Source organism: Haemorhous mexicanus, unplaced genomic scaffold (assembly GCF_027477595.1).
Source record: "Haemorhous mexicanus isolate bHaeMex1 unplaced genomic scaffold, bHaeMex1.pri scaffold_220_ctg1, whole genome shotgun sequence".
Classification (NCBI taxonomy): Eukaryota; Metazoa; Chordata; class Aves; order Passeriformes; family Fringillidae; genus Haemorhous; species Haemorhous mexicanus.
The window spans coordinates 17801-33918 of record NW_026776047.1 but is presented as its reverse complement, the minus strand read 5'-3'; the positions used below and the strand labels follow the sequence as shown (position 1 = coordinate 33918).

The 16118-nt window shown below is 49.6% G+C and overlaps 1 protein-coding gene across 1 annotated transcript; it reads left to right on the top strand.

The window, feature by feature from the left end:
* The first annotated feature begins 1718 nt into the window (after positions 1–1718).
* Positions 1719–15207, top strand: SULT2B1 (sulfotransferase family 2B member 1). The gene is made up of 9 exons (XM_059837722.1): positions 1719–1922; positions 5779–5921; positions 6524–6589; positions 7815–7941; positions 10993–11087; positions 11830–12010; positions 14009–14038; positions 14333–14421; positions 15199–15207. Exons 1-9 carry the CDS (start codon positions 1790–1792, stop codon positions 15205–15207), a joined length of 873 nt encoding a protein of 290 aa, XP_059693705.1. The 5' UTR covers positions 1719–1789.
* Positions 15208–16118: the final 911 nt, after the last annotated feature.

The window sequence follows — 16118 nt, the reverse complement described above, 5'->3', positions numbered from 1 at the left end:
TTTTGGGGTGAATTTGGGGGATTTTTGGGGGTGAATTTTGGGGATTTTTTGGAGTGAATTTGGGGGATTTTTTGGGCTGAATTTGGGGATTTTTGGGGTGGATTTGGGGGATTTTCGGGGTGGATTTGGGGAATTTTTGGGCTGAATTTTGGGGAATTTGGGGCTGAATTTGGGGGATTTTGGGCTGAATTTGGGGATTTTTGGGGCTGAATTTGGGGGATTTTGGGGCTGAATTTTGGGGGATTTTTGGGGGTGAATTTTGGGGATTTTTGGGGTGAATTTTGGGAGATTTTTGGGGTTTTTTTAGGTGGATTTTTGGGGGAATTTGGGGGATTTTTAGGCTGAATTTTGGGGATTTCTGGGCTGAATTTTGGGATTTTTGGGCTGAATTTTGGGGGATTTTGGGGGTGACTTTGGGGGATTTTTGGGGTTTTTTTAAGTGGATTTTTGGGGGAATTTTGGGGATTTTTTGGAGTGAATTTTGGGGATTTTTGGGGTGAATTTGAAGGATTTCTGGGCTGAATTTTGGCGATTTTGGGCTAAATTTTGGCGATTTCTGGACGGATTCGGACGGGGGTTTCTGGGTCGGGTTTTTGGTGTGGATTTTGGGGATTTTTGGGCTGAATTTTTGGGGATTTTGGGGGTGAATTTTGGGGGATTTTTGGGGGTGAATTTGGGGGACTTTTTGGGGTGAATTTGGGGATTTTTGGGGTGAATTTGAGGGATTTTGGGGCTGAATTTTGGGGATTTCTGGGCTGAATTTTGGGGATTTCTGGACGGATTCGAACGGGCTTTCCGGGTGGGATTTTTGGGGTGAATTTTGGGGATTTTTGGGCTGAATTTTGGGGATTTTTGGGGTGAATTTTGGGGATTTTTGAGGTGAATTTGAGGGATTTTGGGGCTGAATTTTGGGGATTTTTGGGCTGAATTTGAGGGATTTCTGGGCTGAATTTTGGGGATTTTTGGGCTGAATTTTGGCGATTTCTGGACGGATTCGGACGGGCTTTCTGGGTGGGATTTCTGGGCTGAATTTGGGGATTTTTGGGGTGAATTTTGGGGATTTTTGAGGTGAATTTTGGGGATTTTGGGGGTGAATTTTGGGAGATTTTTGGGCTGAATTTTGGGGAATTTTTGGGGTGAATTTGGGGGATTTTTGGGGGTTTTTTAGGTGTATTTTTGGGTGGGATTTTTGGGCTGAATTTTGGCGATTTTGGGCTGAATTTCGTGGATTTCTGGACAGATTCAGACGGGGCTTTCCGGGTGGGATTTTTGGGGTGAATTTTGGGGATTTTTGGGGTGAATTTGGGGGATTTCTGGGCTGAATTTGGGGGATTTTTGAGGTGAATTTGAGGGATTTTTGGGGTAAATTTGGGGGATTTTCGGGGTGAATTTGGGGGATTTTTGGGGGGTTTTTTTCGGTGGATTTTGGGGATTTTTGGGCTGAATTTTGGCGATTTTGGGCTGAATTTCGTGGATTTCCGGACAGATTCAGACGGGGCTTTCCGGGTGGGATTTTTGGGGTGAATTTGGGGGATTTCTGGGCTGAATTTGGGGGATTTTTGAGGTGAATTTGAGGGATTTTTGGGGGTAAATTTGGGGGATTTTTGGGGGTGAATTTGGGGGATTTTGGGGGTTTTTGGGCTGAATTTTGGCGATTTTGGGCTGAATTTCGTGGATTTCCGGACAGATTCAGACGGGGCTTTCCGGGTGGGATTTTTGGGGTGAATTTGGGGGGTTTTGGGTCAGACCCCGCCCCCTCCCTCACCTGTCCCCTCCGCCAGGTGTGGCCATGTCCCGCGGGTACTTCCAGCACGGGGGGGTCACCTTCCCGGGGCTCCTCTACTCCCCCCGCGGCCTCGAGGCCGCCCGCGACTTCCCCGTGGAGGACGACGACGTCTTCAACGTCACCTACCAGAAATCCGGTCGGGTTTGGGGCCAAAAACGGCGATTTTGGGAAAATTCAAAAAAAAATCCGGGAAATTTCGGGATTTGGGGGGGAAATCGTGGGGGTTTGGGGGAGGAATTTGGGGTTTTGGGGGAAATTCTGGGATTTTGGGGGAGAAATGAGTGAGAGGAGCTCAGAAATCCAGTCAGGTTTGGGGCTAAAAACGGCGATTTTGGGAAGATTCAAAAAAAAAAAAAAAATCCGGGAAATTTCGGGATTTGGGGGGGGAAATCCTGGAATTTTGGGGGGAAAATTCGGGTTTTAGGGGAGGAAATCCCAGAAATGAGTGGGAGGAGCCCAGAAATCCGCTCGGGTTTGGGGCTAAAAACGGCGATTTTGGGAAAATTCCAAAATAAATCCGGGAAATTCGGGATTTGGGGGGGAAATCGTGGAATTTTTGGGGGAAAATTTGGGGTTTTAGGAGGGAAATTCGGGAATTTGGGGGAGGAAAAATCCCAGGAAATGAGTGGGAGGAGCTCAAAAATCCGGTCGGGTTTGGGGCTAAAAACGGCGATTTTTGGGAAAATTCCAAAAAAAAATCCGGGGAAATTTCGGGATTTGGGGTGGAAATTCTGGAATTTTTGGGGGAAATTTGGGGTTTTAGGGGGGAAGTCCGGATTTTGGGGGGAAATGAGTGAGAGGAGCTCAGAAATCCGGTCGGGTTTGGGGCCAAAAACGGCGATTTTGGAAAATTCAAAAAAAATCCGGGAAATTTCGGGATTTGGGGGGGAAATCGTGGTGGTATTTGGGGGGAAATTCGAGGATTTGGGAGAGGAAAAATCCCAGAAATGAGTGGGAGGAGCCCAGAAATCCGATGGGGTTTGGGGCTAAAAACGGCGATTTTGGGAAAATTTAAAAAAAAATGGAAATTCGGGATTTGGGGGGGAAATCGTGGAGTTTTGGGGGAGGAAATTTGGGGTTTTTGGGGGGGGAAATTCGGGAATTTGGAGAGGAAAATCCAGAAATGAGTGGGAGGGGCTCAGAAATCGCTCGGGTTTGGGGCTAAAAACGGCGATTTTGGGAAAATTCAAAAAAAAAATTGGGAAATTTCGGGATTTGGGGGGGAAATCGTGGAATTTTGTGGGGAAATTTGGGGATTTTGGGGGGGAAATCCGGATTTTGGGGTGGGAAATGGAGCTCAGAAATCCGCTCAGGTTTGGGGGTAAAAATGGGGATTTTGGGGAAATTCAAAAATATTCTGAGAAATCCAAAAACAATCCGAAAAAAATCGGGAAAAAATCCCAAAATGCCCCAGAATGACCCAAAATTGCCGTTTTTTTTAGGGAGGGTGTGGATGCTGGAGATCCTGAGCCTGATCCGGCAGGGGGGGATCCCAAGGGGGCCCAAAAATCCCAAAAAAAATCAGAAAAAAACGCTGAAAAATCCCAAAAATCGGGAAAAAAATCGGGAAAAAATCGGGAAAAAATAGGAAAAAAACCCAAAATGACCCAAAATTGCCGATTTTTTAGGGACGGTGTGGATGCTGGAGATCCTGAGCCTGATCCGGCTGGGGGGTGACCCAAGGGGACCCAAAAATCCCAAAAAATCAGAAAAAAATCCCAAAAATCAGAAAAAAACGTTAAAAAATCAGGAAAAAAAATCGGGAAAAAGCCCCAAAATGACCCAAAATTGCCGTTTTTTTAGGAACAGTGTGGATGCTGGAGATCCTGAGCCTGATCCGGCAGGGGGGGGACCCCAAAATGACCCAAAAATCCCCAAAAAATCAGAAAAAAATCCCCAAAAATCAGAAAAAAACGTTTAAAAATCGGAAAAAATCGGGAAAAAATCGGGGAAAAAAACCCGAAATGACCCAAAATTGCCGATTTTTTAGGGACGGTGTGGATGCTGGAGATCCTGAGCCTGATCCGGCGGGGGGGGATCCCAAAATGACCCAAAAATCCCAAAAAATCAGAAAAAAACACTGAAAAATCCCCAAAAATCGGGAAAAAATCGGGAAAAAATAGGAAAAAACCCCAAAATGACCCAAAATTGCCGGTTTTTAGGGACGGTGTGGATGCTGGAGATCCTGAGCCTGATCCGGCAGGGGGGGATCCCAAAATGACCCAAAAATCCCCAAAAAATCAGAAAAAAACGCTGAAAAATCCCCAAAAAATCGGGGGAAAATCGGGAAAAAAACGGGAAAATCGGGAAAAAATCAGGAAAAAATCGGGAAAAAAATCGGGAAAAATCGGGGAAAAAACCCACAAACTCCAAAATGACCCAAAATTCCCGATTTTTTAGGGACCGTGTGGATGCTGGAGATCCTGAGCCTGATCCGGCAGGGGAGGACCCCAAAATGACCCAAAGTCCCCAAAAAATCAGAAAAAAATCCCAAAAAAATCAGAAAAAATCCCCAAAAATCAGAAAAAAACGTTAAAAAATCGGAAAAAAATCGGGAAAAAATCGGGAAAAAAACCCAAAATGACCCAGAATTGCCGTTTTTTTAGGGACCGTGTGGATGCTGGAGATCCTGAGCCTGATCCGGCAGGGGGGTGACCCCAAAATGACCAAAAAATCCCCAAAAAATCAGAAAAAACGCTGAAAAATCAAAAAAAAAATCGGGAAAAAATCGGAAAAAAAATAGGAAAAAATCGGGAAAAAGCCCCAAAATGACCCAAAATTGCCGGTTTTTAGGGACCGTGTGGATGCTGGAGATCCTGAGCCTGATCCGGCAGGGGGGGACCCCAAAATGACCCAAAAATCCCAAAAAAATCAGAAAAAAAGTTTAAAAATCGGGGAAAAAATCGGGAAAAATTGGGAAAAAATCGGGGAAAAAAATAGGAAAAAAACCCCAAAATGACCCAAAATTGCCATTTTTGCAGGCATGGATTGGATGCTGGAGATCCTGAGCCTGATCCGGCAGGGGGGGATCCCAAAATGACCCAAAAATCCCAAAAAATCAGAAAAAAACACTGAAAAATCCCAAAAAATCGGGGGAAAATCGGGAAAAAATCAGGAAAAAATCGGGGAAAAAAATCGGGGAAAATCGGGAAAAAAACCCCAAAACCCCAAAATGACCCAAAAATCCCCAAAAAATCAGAAAAAAATCCCCAAAAATCAGAAAAAAACGTTAAAAAATCGGGAAAAAATCGGGAAAAAGCCCCAAAATGACCCAAAATTCCCGGTTTTTCCAGGGACCGTGTGGATGCTGGAGATCCTGAGCCTGATCCGGCGGGGGGGACCCCAAAATGACCCAAAAATCCCCAAAAAATCAGAAAAAAATAATCCCCAAAAATCAGAAAAAAACGTTTAAAAACGGGAAAAATAGGAAAAAATCGGGAGAAAAGCCCCAAAATGACCCAAAATTGCCGGTTTTTAGGGACGGTGTGGATGCTGGAGATCCTGAGCCTGATCCGGCAGGGGGGGGGATCCCAAAATGACCCAAAAATCCCCAAAAAATATGAAAAACCACTGAAAAATCCCAAAAAAATCGGAGAAAAACGGGAAAATCGGGAAAAAAATCAGGAAAAAATCGGGAAAAAAAATCGGGGAAAATCGGGAAAAAACCCCAAAAACCCCAAAATGACCCAAAAATCCCCAAAAAATCAGAAAAAAAATCCCCAAAAATCAGAAAAAAACGTTAAAAAATCGGGAAAAAATCGGGAAAAAGCCCCAAAATGACCCAAAATTCCCGGTTTTTCCAGGGACCGTGTGGATGCTGGAGATCCTGAGCCTGATCCGGCAGGGGGGGGATCCCAAGGGGGCCCAAAAATCCCAAAAAATCAGAAAAAAACGCTGAAAAATCGGGAAAAATCGGGAAAAAATCGGAAAAAAAATAGGAAAAAAATCGGGGGAAAAGCCCCAAAATGACCCAAAATTGCCGTTTTTTTTAGGGACGGTGTGGATGCTGGAGATCCTGAGCCTGATCCGGCAGGGGGGCGACCCCCGCTGGTGCCGCTCGGTGCCCAACTGGGAGCGGGGGCCGTGGCTGGAGACGCTGCTGGGGCTGCGGAGGGCGCGCGGCAACGCCCGGCCCGCATCATCAGCTCGCACCTGCCCCTGCACCTCTTCCCAGGGCCTTCTTCGGCTCCAAGGCCAAGGTTTGGGGGGAAAAAAGGGATTTTGGGGAAAAAACAAAAAAAAAAATGGGGGTTTTGGGTGAAAAAATGGGGATTTTAGGGCAAAAAATGGGGATTTTAGGGCGAAAAATGGGGATTGTAGAGCGAAAAATGGGGAAGAAAAATGGGGATTTTAGGGGGGAAAAAATGGGGATTTTTGTGGAGAAAAATGAGGGGTTTTCAGCCCAAAATGGGGATTTTAGGGAGAGAAAAGGGGGATTTAGGGGTTTGGGGGGAAAAAAATGGGGATTTTTGGTGAAAAAATGGGGATTTTAGGGTAAAAAATGGGGACTTCAGAGCGAAAAATGGGGATTTTTATGGAGAAAAATGGGAATTTTAGGGGGGAAAAAATGGGGATTTTTGGTGAAAAAATGGGGATTTTAGGAAAAAATGGGGAAAAAATGGGGTTTTTGGCAAAAAAAAGGGGGATTTTAGGGGGAAAATGGGGATTTTTGGTGAAAAAGGGGGATTTTAGGGCAAAAAATGGAGATTTGAGGGGGCAATGGGGTTTGAGGGGCCCCGCATCATCAGCTCGCACCTGCCCCTGCACCTCTTCCCCAGGGCCTTCTTCGGCTCCAAGGCCAAGGTTTGGGGGGAAAAAGGGGGATTTTGGGGAAAAAACAAAAAAAAAAATGGGGGTTTTGGGTGAAAAAATGGGGATTTTAGGGCGAAAAATGGGGGGAAAATGGGATTTTTTTGGCAAAAAAAGGGGGATTTTAGGGGGAAAATGGGGATTTTAGGGGGAGACAAAGGGGATTTTGGGGAAAAAACAAAAAAATGGGGATTTTTGGTGAAAAAATGGGATTTTTTAGGGGGAGAAAAAGGGGATTTGGGGTAAAAAATGGGGATTTTTGGTGAAAAAATGGGGATTTTTGGTGAAAAATGGGGATTTTAGGGCAAAAAATGGAGAAAAAATGGGATTTTAGGGGGAAAATGGGGATTTTGGGTAAAAAATGGGGATTTTTGGTGAAAAATGGGGATTTTTGGTGAAAAAATGGGGATTTTAGGGGGAAAAATGCGAATTTTTTCAGGCTGAAAGTTGGGATTTTGGGGGGAGAAAAGGGGATTTGGGGTCAGGAATGTCAGGTTTGGGATTTTGGGGGTTTTGGGGATTTTTGGGGTTTTTGGGGTCAGAAAAGTCAGATTTGGGTGGGGAATTTGTGGGATTTGGGGGATTTTTTGGGGTTTTTGGGGCCAGAAAAGTCAGATTTGGGTGGGAATTTGGGTCAAAACCTTCAGATTTTTGATGGGATTTGGGATTTTGGGGATTTTTGGGGTCAGAAATGTCAGATTTTGGGTGGGAATTTGGGATTTTTTTGGGGTTTTTGGGATTTTTGGGGTCAGAGAAGTCAAATTTGGGTGGGAATATTGGGTCAAAACCTTCAGATTTTTATGGGATTTTGGGTCAGAAACACCAGATTTTGATGGGATTTGGGATTTTGGGGATTTTTGGGGTTTTTGGGGTCAGAAAAGTCAGATTTGGGTGGGAATTTGGGATTTTGGGGGATTTTTGGGGTTTTTGGGGCCAGAAATGTCAGATTTGGGTGGGAATTTGGGTCAAAACCTTCAGATTTTGATGGATTTGGGGATTTTGGGTTTTTTTTGGGTCAGAAAAGTCAGATTTGGGTGGGAATTTGGGATTTTGGGGGATTTTGGGGATTTTTTGGGGTCAGAAAAGTCAGATTTTTGTGGGATTTTGGGTCAGAAGTGTCAGATTTGGGCGGGAATTTTTGGGGATTTCGGGTGGGGAATGTCACATTTGGGATTTTGGGGGATTTTTTGGTGTTTTTGGGGTTTTTGCCCCCTCCCAGGTGATTTACACCGTGCGGGACCCCAAGGACGTCCTGGTGTCCCTTTTCCACTTCTCCCGAATCTTCCGGCCCTACAAAGACCCCGGGAGCCTCGAGGAGTTCATGGAGAAGTTCCTGCAGGGAGACGGTGCCAGAAACGGGGATTTGGGGCAAATTCGGGGATTTTGGGCAATTTGGGGGATTTGGGGCGAATTCGGGGGATTTTGGGCAATTTGGGGGAATTTGGGAAATTTTGGGGGAAATTTGGGGTTTTTAGGGGAAGTTTTGGGGCTGGAAATTTGGGATTTGGGGTCAGGAATTTGGGAATTTGGGGGTCAGGAATTTGGGATTTGGGGATTTGGGGCAGATTTTGGGGGGAATTTGGGGGAAATTTGGGAAATTTTGGGGGTTTTGGGGGGGATTTTGGGGGGATTTGGCCCTACAAAGACCCCGGGAGCCTCGAGGAGTTCATGGAGAAGTTCCTGCAGGGAGACGGTGCCAGAAACGGGGATTTGGGGCCAATTCGGGGGATTTTGGGCAATTTGGGGGATTTGGGGCAAATTTGGGGAATTTGGGGAGAATTGGGGGCAAATTTGGGGGATTTTGGGGGGAATTTTGGGGTTTTTAGGGGAGGTTTTGGGGCTGGGAATTTGGGATTTTGGGGTCAGAAATTTGGGATTTGGGGTCAGGAATTTGGGATTTGGGGGATTTGGGGCAGATTTTGGGGTTTTGGGGGGAATTTGGGAAATTTTGGGGGTTTTGGGGGGATTTTGGGGGGATTTGGCCCTACAAAGACCCCGGGAGCCTCGAGGAGTTCATGGAGAAGTTCCTGCAGGGAGACGGTGCCAGAAACGGGGATTTGGGGCAAATTCGGGGGATTTTGGGCAATTTGGGGGAATTTGGGCAAATTTGGGGGAAATTTGGGGGATTTTGGGGGGAATTTTGGGGTTTTTAGGGGGAAATTTGGGGTTTTTAGGGGAGGTTTTGGGCTGGGAAATTGGGATTTGGGGTCAGAAATTTGGGATTTGGGGGATTTGGGGCAGATTTTGGGGGTTTTGGGGGGAATTCGGGGGGAATTTTGGGAGATTTTGGGGATTTTGGGGGGGATTTTGGGGGTTTCTGGGGGGAATTGGGGGGATTTGGCCCTACAAAGACCCCGGGAGCCTCGAGGAGTTCATGGAGAAGTTCCTGCAGGGAGACGGTGCCAGAGACGGGGATTTGGGGCCAATTCGGGGGATTTTGGGCAATTTGGGGGATTTGGGGCAAATTTGGGGCAAATTTGGGGATTTTGGGGGGAATTTTGGGGTTTTTAGGGGAGGTTTTGGGGCTGGGAATTTGGGATTTGGGGTCAGAAATTTGGGATTTGGGGTCAGAAATTTGGGATTTGGGGGATTTGGGGCAGATTTGGGGGTTTTGGGGGGAATTTGGGGGATTTTGGGGATTTTGGGGGGGGATTTTGGGGGGATTTGGCCCTACAAAGACCCCGGGAGCCTCGAGGAGTTCATGGAGAAGTTCCTGCAGGGAGACGGTGCCAGAAACGGGGATTTGGGGCCAATTCAGGGGATTTTGGGCAATTTGGGGAGAATTTGGGGGGAAATTTGGGGAGAATTTGGGGCAAATTTGGGGGATTTTGGGGGGAAATTTGGGGTTTTTAGGGGAGGTTTTGGGGCTGGGAATTTGGGATTTGGGGTCAATCCGTTGGGAATTTGGGGTCAGAAATTTGGGATTTGGGGGCTTTTGGGAGGAATTTGGGAGGAATTTGGGAGGAATTTGGGGAATTTTGGGGATTTTGGGGGGATTTTGGGGGGATTTGGCCCCGCAAAGACCCCCGGAGCCTCGAGGAGTTCATGGAGAAGTTCCTGCAGGGAGACGGTGCCAGAAACGGGGATTTGGGGCAAAATCGGGGGATTTTGGGCAATTTGGGGGAATTTGGGGAGAATTTGGGGGATTTTGGGGGAATTTTGGGGTTTTTAGGGGGAATTTTGGGGCTGGGAAATTGGGATTTGGGGTCAGAAATTTGGGAATTTGGGGTCAGAAATTTGGGATTTGGGGTCAGAAATTTGGATTTGGGGGATTTGGGGCAGATTTTGGGGATTTTGGGGGGATTTTGGGGGATTTGGGGGGAATTTGGGAAATTTTGGGGGTTTTGGGGGGGATTTTGGGGGGATTTGGCCCTACAAAGACCCCGGGAGCCTCGAGGAGTTCATGGAGAAGTTCCTGCAGGGAGACGGTGCCAGAAACGGGGATTTGGGGCAAATTCGGGGGATTTTGGGCAAATTTGGGGAGAATTTGGGGGAATTTGGGGGAAATTTGAGGGATTTTGGGGGGAAATTTGGGGTTTTTAGGGGAGGTTTTGGGGCTGGGAAATTGGGATCTGGGGTCAGAAATTTGGGATTTGGGGCCGGAAATTTGGGATTTGGGGTCAGAATTTGGGATTTGGGGTCAGAAATTTGGGATTTGGGGTCAGAAATTTGGGATTTGGGGTCAGAATTTGGGATTTTGGGGCCGGAAATGCGGGGCTGCGGGGCTGTGGGGTGCTGGGGGTGTCCCCGGGTGTCCCAGCAATGTCCCCTCGTGTCCCCAAGGTGTCCCCTGGGTGTCCCCTCGTGTCTCCTAGGTGTCCCCATGGTGTCCCCTCGTGTCTCAGCCATGTCCCCTGGTGTCCCCATGGTGTCCCTGGGTGTCCCCATGTCCCCATGGTGTCCCTGGGTGTCCCAGCAATGTCCCCATGGTGTCCCCTGGGTGTCCCCTCGTGTCCCCTGGGTGTCCCCATGGTGTCCCCTCGTGTCCCAGCAATGTCCCGATGTCCCCATGGTGTCCCTGGGTGTCCCAGCCATGTCCCCATGGTGTCTGTGGATGTCCCCTGGGTGTCCCCATGTCCCCATGGTGTCCCCGAAGTGTCCTCTGGGTGTCCCCTTGTCCCCGAGGTGTCCCCATGGTGTCCCCTCATGTCCCCGTGTCCCCATGTCCCCTCATGTCCCAGCCATGTCCCCATGTCCCTGGGTGTCCCCTCATGTCCCTGGGTGTCCCCCCATGTCCCCCCATGTCCCCATGTCCCCATGTCCCTGGGTGTCCCAGCCATGTCCCCATGGTGTCCCTATGTCCCCATGTCCCCCCATGTCCCTGGGTGTCCCCTGATGTCCCCTCATGTCCCCATGATGTCCCTGGGTGTCCCCTGATGTCCCCCCTGTGTCCCCAGTGCCCTTCGGCTCCTGGTTCCAGCACGTCCGGGGGTGGCTGCAGCTCCGCGGGCGCGAGAACTTCTTCTGGATCAGCTACGAGGAGCTGCAGCAGGTGGGGACACCTGGGGACACCTGGGGACACCTGGGACACCTGGGGGGGCTGGGGACACCTGGGGACACACCTGGGGACACACCTGGGGACACACCTGGGGACACCTGGGGGGGCTGGGGACACACCTGGGGGGGCACCTGGGACACCTGGGACACCTGGGGACACACCTGGGACACCTGGGGACACCTGGGACATCTGGGGACACACCTGGGACACCTGGGGACACCTGGGACATCTGGGGACACCTGGGGACACCTGGGGGGGAGCTAGGGACACCTGGGACACCAGGGGACACCTGGGGACACCTGGGACACCTGGGACACCTGGGGACACACCTGGGACAGCTGGGGACACCTGGGGGGGGGCTGGGGACACCTGGGGACACACCTGGGACACCTGGGACACCTGGGGACACCTGGGGACACACCTGGGACACCTGGGGGGGGCTGGGGACACCTGGGGGGGGGCTGGGGACACCTGGGGACACACCTGGGACACCTGGGACACCTGGGGACACCTGGGACACCTGGGGGGCCTGGGGACACTTTGGGGACACCTGGGGACACCTCAGGATCACCCTGATGTCCCCTCGATGTCCTTGATGTCCCCAACACTCCCGGTGTCCCCAGTCTTCCTGAGTGTCCCCACTGTCCCCAATCCCCCCAATGTCCCCAATGTCCCCTGGATGTCCCCAATGTCCCCAATGTCCCCTGGATGTCCCCACTGTCCCCACTGTCCCCAGGACCTGCGTGGCAGCGTGCAGCGCCTCTGCTCCTTCCTGGGCCGGCCGCTGTCGCCGGCGGCGCTGGACGCGGTGGTGGCCAACGCGTCCTTTGTCACCATGAGCCACAACCCCATGAGCAACTTCAGCCTCAGCCCCGCCTTCATCCTGGACCGGCGGCGCGGGCCCTTCCTGCGCAAGGGTGGGGACATCTGGGGACATTTGGGGACATCTGGGGACATTGGGGACATCCAGGGGATTGGGGACATTGGGGACATTGGGGACATTGGGGACATTGGGGACTTTGGGTTCATCCTGGACCGGCGGTGCGGGCCCTTCCTGCGCAAGGGTGGGGACACTGGGGACATCTGGGACATTGGGGGACACTGGGGACATTGGGGACATTGGGGACATTGGGGACATTGGAGACATTGGGGACACTGGGGACATTGGGGACATTGGGGGGATTGGGTTCATCCTGGACCGGCGGCGCGGGCCCTTCCTGCGCAAGGGTGGGGACATCTGGGGACACTGGGGACACTGGGGACATCTGGGGGGATTGGGGACACTGGGGGGATTGGGGACATTGGGGACTTTGGGTTCATCCTGGACCGGCGGCGCGGGCCCTTCCTGCGCAAGGGTGGGGACATTTGGGGACAGTGGGGGGATTGGGGACATTGGGGACATCCAGGGGGATTGGGGACATTGGGGACAGAGGGGGGATTGGGGACATTGGGGACATTGGGGACTTTGGGTTCATCCCGGACCGGCGGCGCGGGCCCTTCCTGCGCAAGGGTGGGGACACTGGGGACATCTGGGGGGATTGGGGACATCCAGGGGGTTGGGGGACATTGGGGGGCGTTGGGGACATTGGGGACATTGGGGACATCGGGGGGGATGGGGGCATTGGGGACATTGGGGACATTGGGGACATTGGGGACTTTAGGGACACTGGGGACTTTGAGGGGGTTGGGGACATTGGGGACATTTGGGACATTTGGGGACATTGGGGACATCGGGGACATTGGGAAGATTTGGGGAGGGGGATTTGGGGGGCTCTAAATTGGGATTTTTTTCCTGTTTCTGCCCCTGTTTTGCTCTTTTCCCCCCATTTTTCCCCATTTTCCCCATTTTTTCCCCCCTTTTTTTTTTCACTTTTTCTCCATTTTTTCATTTTTTCATTTTTTGCCCATTTTTGCCCATTTTTGCCCCGTTTTTCCCCAGGAATCTCAGGGGACTGGCGGAACCACCTGAGCCCATTCCCCCCATTTTTTCCTCCATTTTTTCCCCAATTTTTTTTTTTCACTTTTTCCCCTTTTTCTCTCCATTTTTTAATTTTTTCATTTTTGCCCATTTTTGCCCATTTTTACCCCGTTTTTCCCCAGAAATCTCGGGGCACAGGAGGAACCACCTGAGCCCATTCCCCCCATTTTTTCCCCATTTTTTCCCCAATTTTTTTTTTCACTTTTCCCCATTTTCTCTCTATTTTTTAATTTTTTCATTTTTTTCCCATTTTTGCCCATTTTTGCCCCGTTTTTCCCCAGGAATCTCAGGGGACAGGAGGAACCACCTGAGCCCATTCCCCCCATTTCCCCATTTTTCCCCATTTTTTCCCCAATTTTTTTTTCACTTTTTCCCCATTTTCTCTCCATTTTTTCATTTTTGCCCATTTTTGCCCCGTTTTTCCCCCAGGAATCTCGGGGCACTGGAGGAACCACCTGAGCCCATTTCCGTCCATTTTTCCCATTTTTCCCCCATTTTTTCCCCAATTTTTTTTTTCACTTTTCCCCATTTTCTCTCCATTTTTTAATTTTTTAATTTTTCCCCATTTTTGCCCATTTTTGCCCCGTTTTTCCCCAGGAATCTCAGGGGACTGGTGGAACCAACTGAGCCAAATGCCCCCATTTTTCCCCCATTTTTCTCCATTTTTTCCCCAATTTTTTTTTCACTTTTCCCCATTTTTTCTCCATTTTTTCATTTTTTCATTTTTTGCCCATTTTTGCCCATTTTTGCCCCGTTTTTCCCCAGGAATCTCAGGGGACTGGCGGAACCACCTGAGCTCATTTTCCCCCATTTTTTCCCCATTTTTCCCCATTTTTTCTCCAATTTTTTTTTCACTTTTTCCCCATTTTCTCTCAATTTTTTCATTTTTTCTCATTTTTTTCCCATTTTTGCCCATTTTTACCCCGTTTTTCCCCAGGAATCTCGGGGGACTGGCGGAACCACCTGAGCCCATTTTTCCCCCATTTCCCTCCATTTTTCCCCATTTTTACCCCCAATTTTTCTTTTTCACTTTTCCCCATTTTCTCTCAATTTTTTCATTTTTTTCCCATTTTTGCCCCGTTTTTCCCAGGAATCTCAGGGACTGGTGGAACCACCTGAGCCCATTTTCCCCCATTTTTTTCCCCATTTTTTCCCCATTTTTCCCCATTTTTTCCCCAATTTTTTTTTCACTTTTTCTCCATTTTCCCATTTTTTTCATTTTTTGCCCATTTTTGCCCATTTCTGCCCCGTTTTTCCCCAGGAATCTCGGGGGACTGGCGGAACCACCTGACCCCCGAGCAGAGCCGGCGCTTCGACCTCGTCTACCGCCAGCAGATGGAGGGGCTGGGGGTCTCCTTCCCCTGGGACCCCCCGGAATCCCCCCCGGAATCCGGGGACCCCCAAAAAGAGGGGGAATCCCCCCCAAAAAATACTCAGGACACCCAAAAAGAGGGGGAATCCCCCCCAAAAAATACTCAGGACCCCCAAAAAGAGGGGAATCCCCCCCAAAAAATACTCAGGACCCCCAAAAAGAGGGGGAATCCCCCCAAAAAAAATACTCAGGACCCCCCAAAAGAGGGGGAATCCCCCCCAAAAAATACTCAGGACCCCCAAAAAGAGGGGGAATCCCCCCCAAAAAATACTCAGGACCCCCAAAAAGAGGGGGAATCCCCCAAAAAAATACTCAGGACCCCCAAAAAGAGGGGGAATCCCCCCAAAAAAATACTCAGGACCCCCAAAAAGAGGGGGAATCCCCCCCAAAAAATACTCAGGACCCCCCAAAAGAGGGGGAATCCCCCCCAAAAGTGGGGGAATCCCCTCAAAAAACCACTCAGGATACCCCAAAAAAGGGGGAAACCCCCCCAAAAACTCCTCAGGACCCCCCAAAAGAGGGGGAAACCCCCCCAAAAAAGGGGGAATCCCCCCAAAAAACCCCTCAGGACCCCCAGAGACCCCCAGGACCCCCCTGAGACCCCCAAAATCTTCTCAGAACACCCCAAAACCCCCCTGAGACCCCCCCAAAAAAAAACCCCTAAAACACCCAAAAAACCCAAAACCCCCCAAAACCGAGCCCGGGACCCCCCCGAGACCCTCCCCAAACTCCTCAGGACCCCCTCCCCTAATTAGGCTAATTAATAAACACCAATCAGTGACGCTGCTAATTGACCAAGGGGGTTTATTTGGGGGAATTTGGGGAGGGGTCTCGGGGATTTTTGGGGGGAAATCTTGAAGATTTTTGGGGGGATCCCGGGGTTTTTTGGGGAGGGGTCTCGGGGATTTTTTGGGGGAAAATCTGGAGGGGTTTTTTCTGGGAAAAATCCCGGGGGTTTGGGGTTTTTTTGAGGGAGGGGTCTTGGAGATTTTTAAGGGCAATGCCCGGGGGGTTTTGGGAGAAGTTCTGGGGATTTTGGGGAGGGGTCCCAGAGGATTTTTGGGAGGAATCCTGGGGGTTTTGGGGAGGGGTTCTGGGGATGGAAATGTGAGGGGGAAAATGGGGATAATGTGAGGGAAAATGGGGATAATGTGAGGGGAAAATGGGGATAATGTGAGGGAAAATGGGGATAATGTGAGGGGAAAACGGGGATAATTGTGATGGGAAAATGGAGAAAAATTGTGAGGGAAAAATGAGGGGAAATGTGAGGGGAAAATGGAGGAAATTGTGAGGGGAAAATGGAGGAAATTGTGAGGGGGAAATGGAGGAAATTGTGAGGGGAAAATGGAGGAAATTGTGAGGGGAAAATGGAGGAAATTGTGAGGGGGAAATAGTGAGAAAACATGAGGGGAAAATGGGGGAAATGTGAGGGGGAAAAGTGGGAAATATGAGGGGAAAAATGGAGGAAAATGTGAGGGGAAAATGGAGGAAAATGTGAGGGGAAAATGGAGGGAAGTGTGAGGGGAAAATGAGGGAAAATGGGAGGAAAATGTGATAGGAAAATGGAGGGAAATGTGAGGGGGAAAAGGGGGAAATATGAGGGGAAAATGGAGGGAAAACATGAGGGGAAAATGGAGGGAAACTTGAGGGGGAAATGGAGGGAAATGTGAGGGAA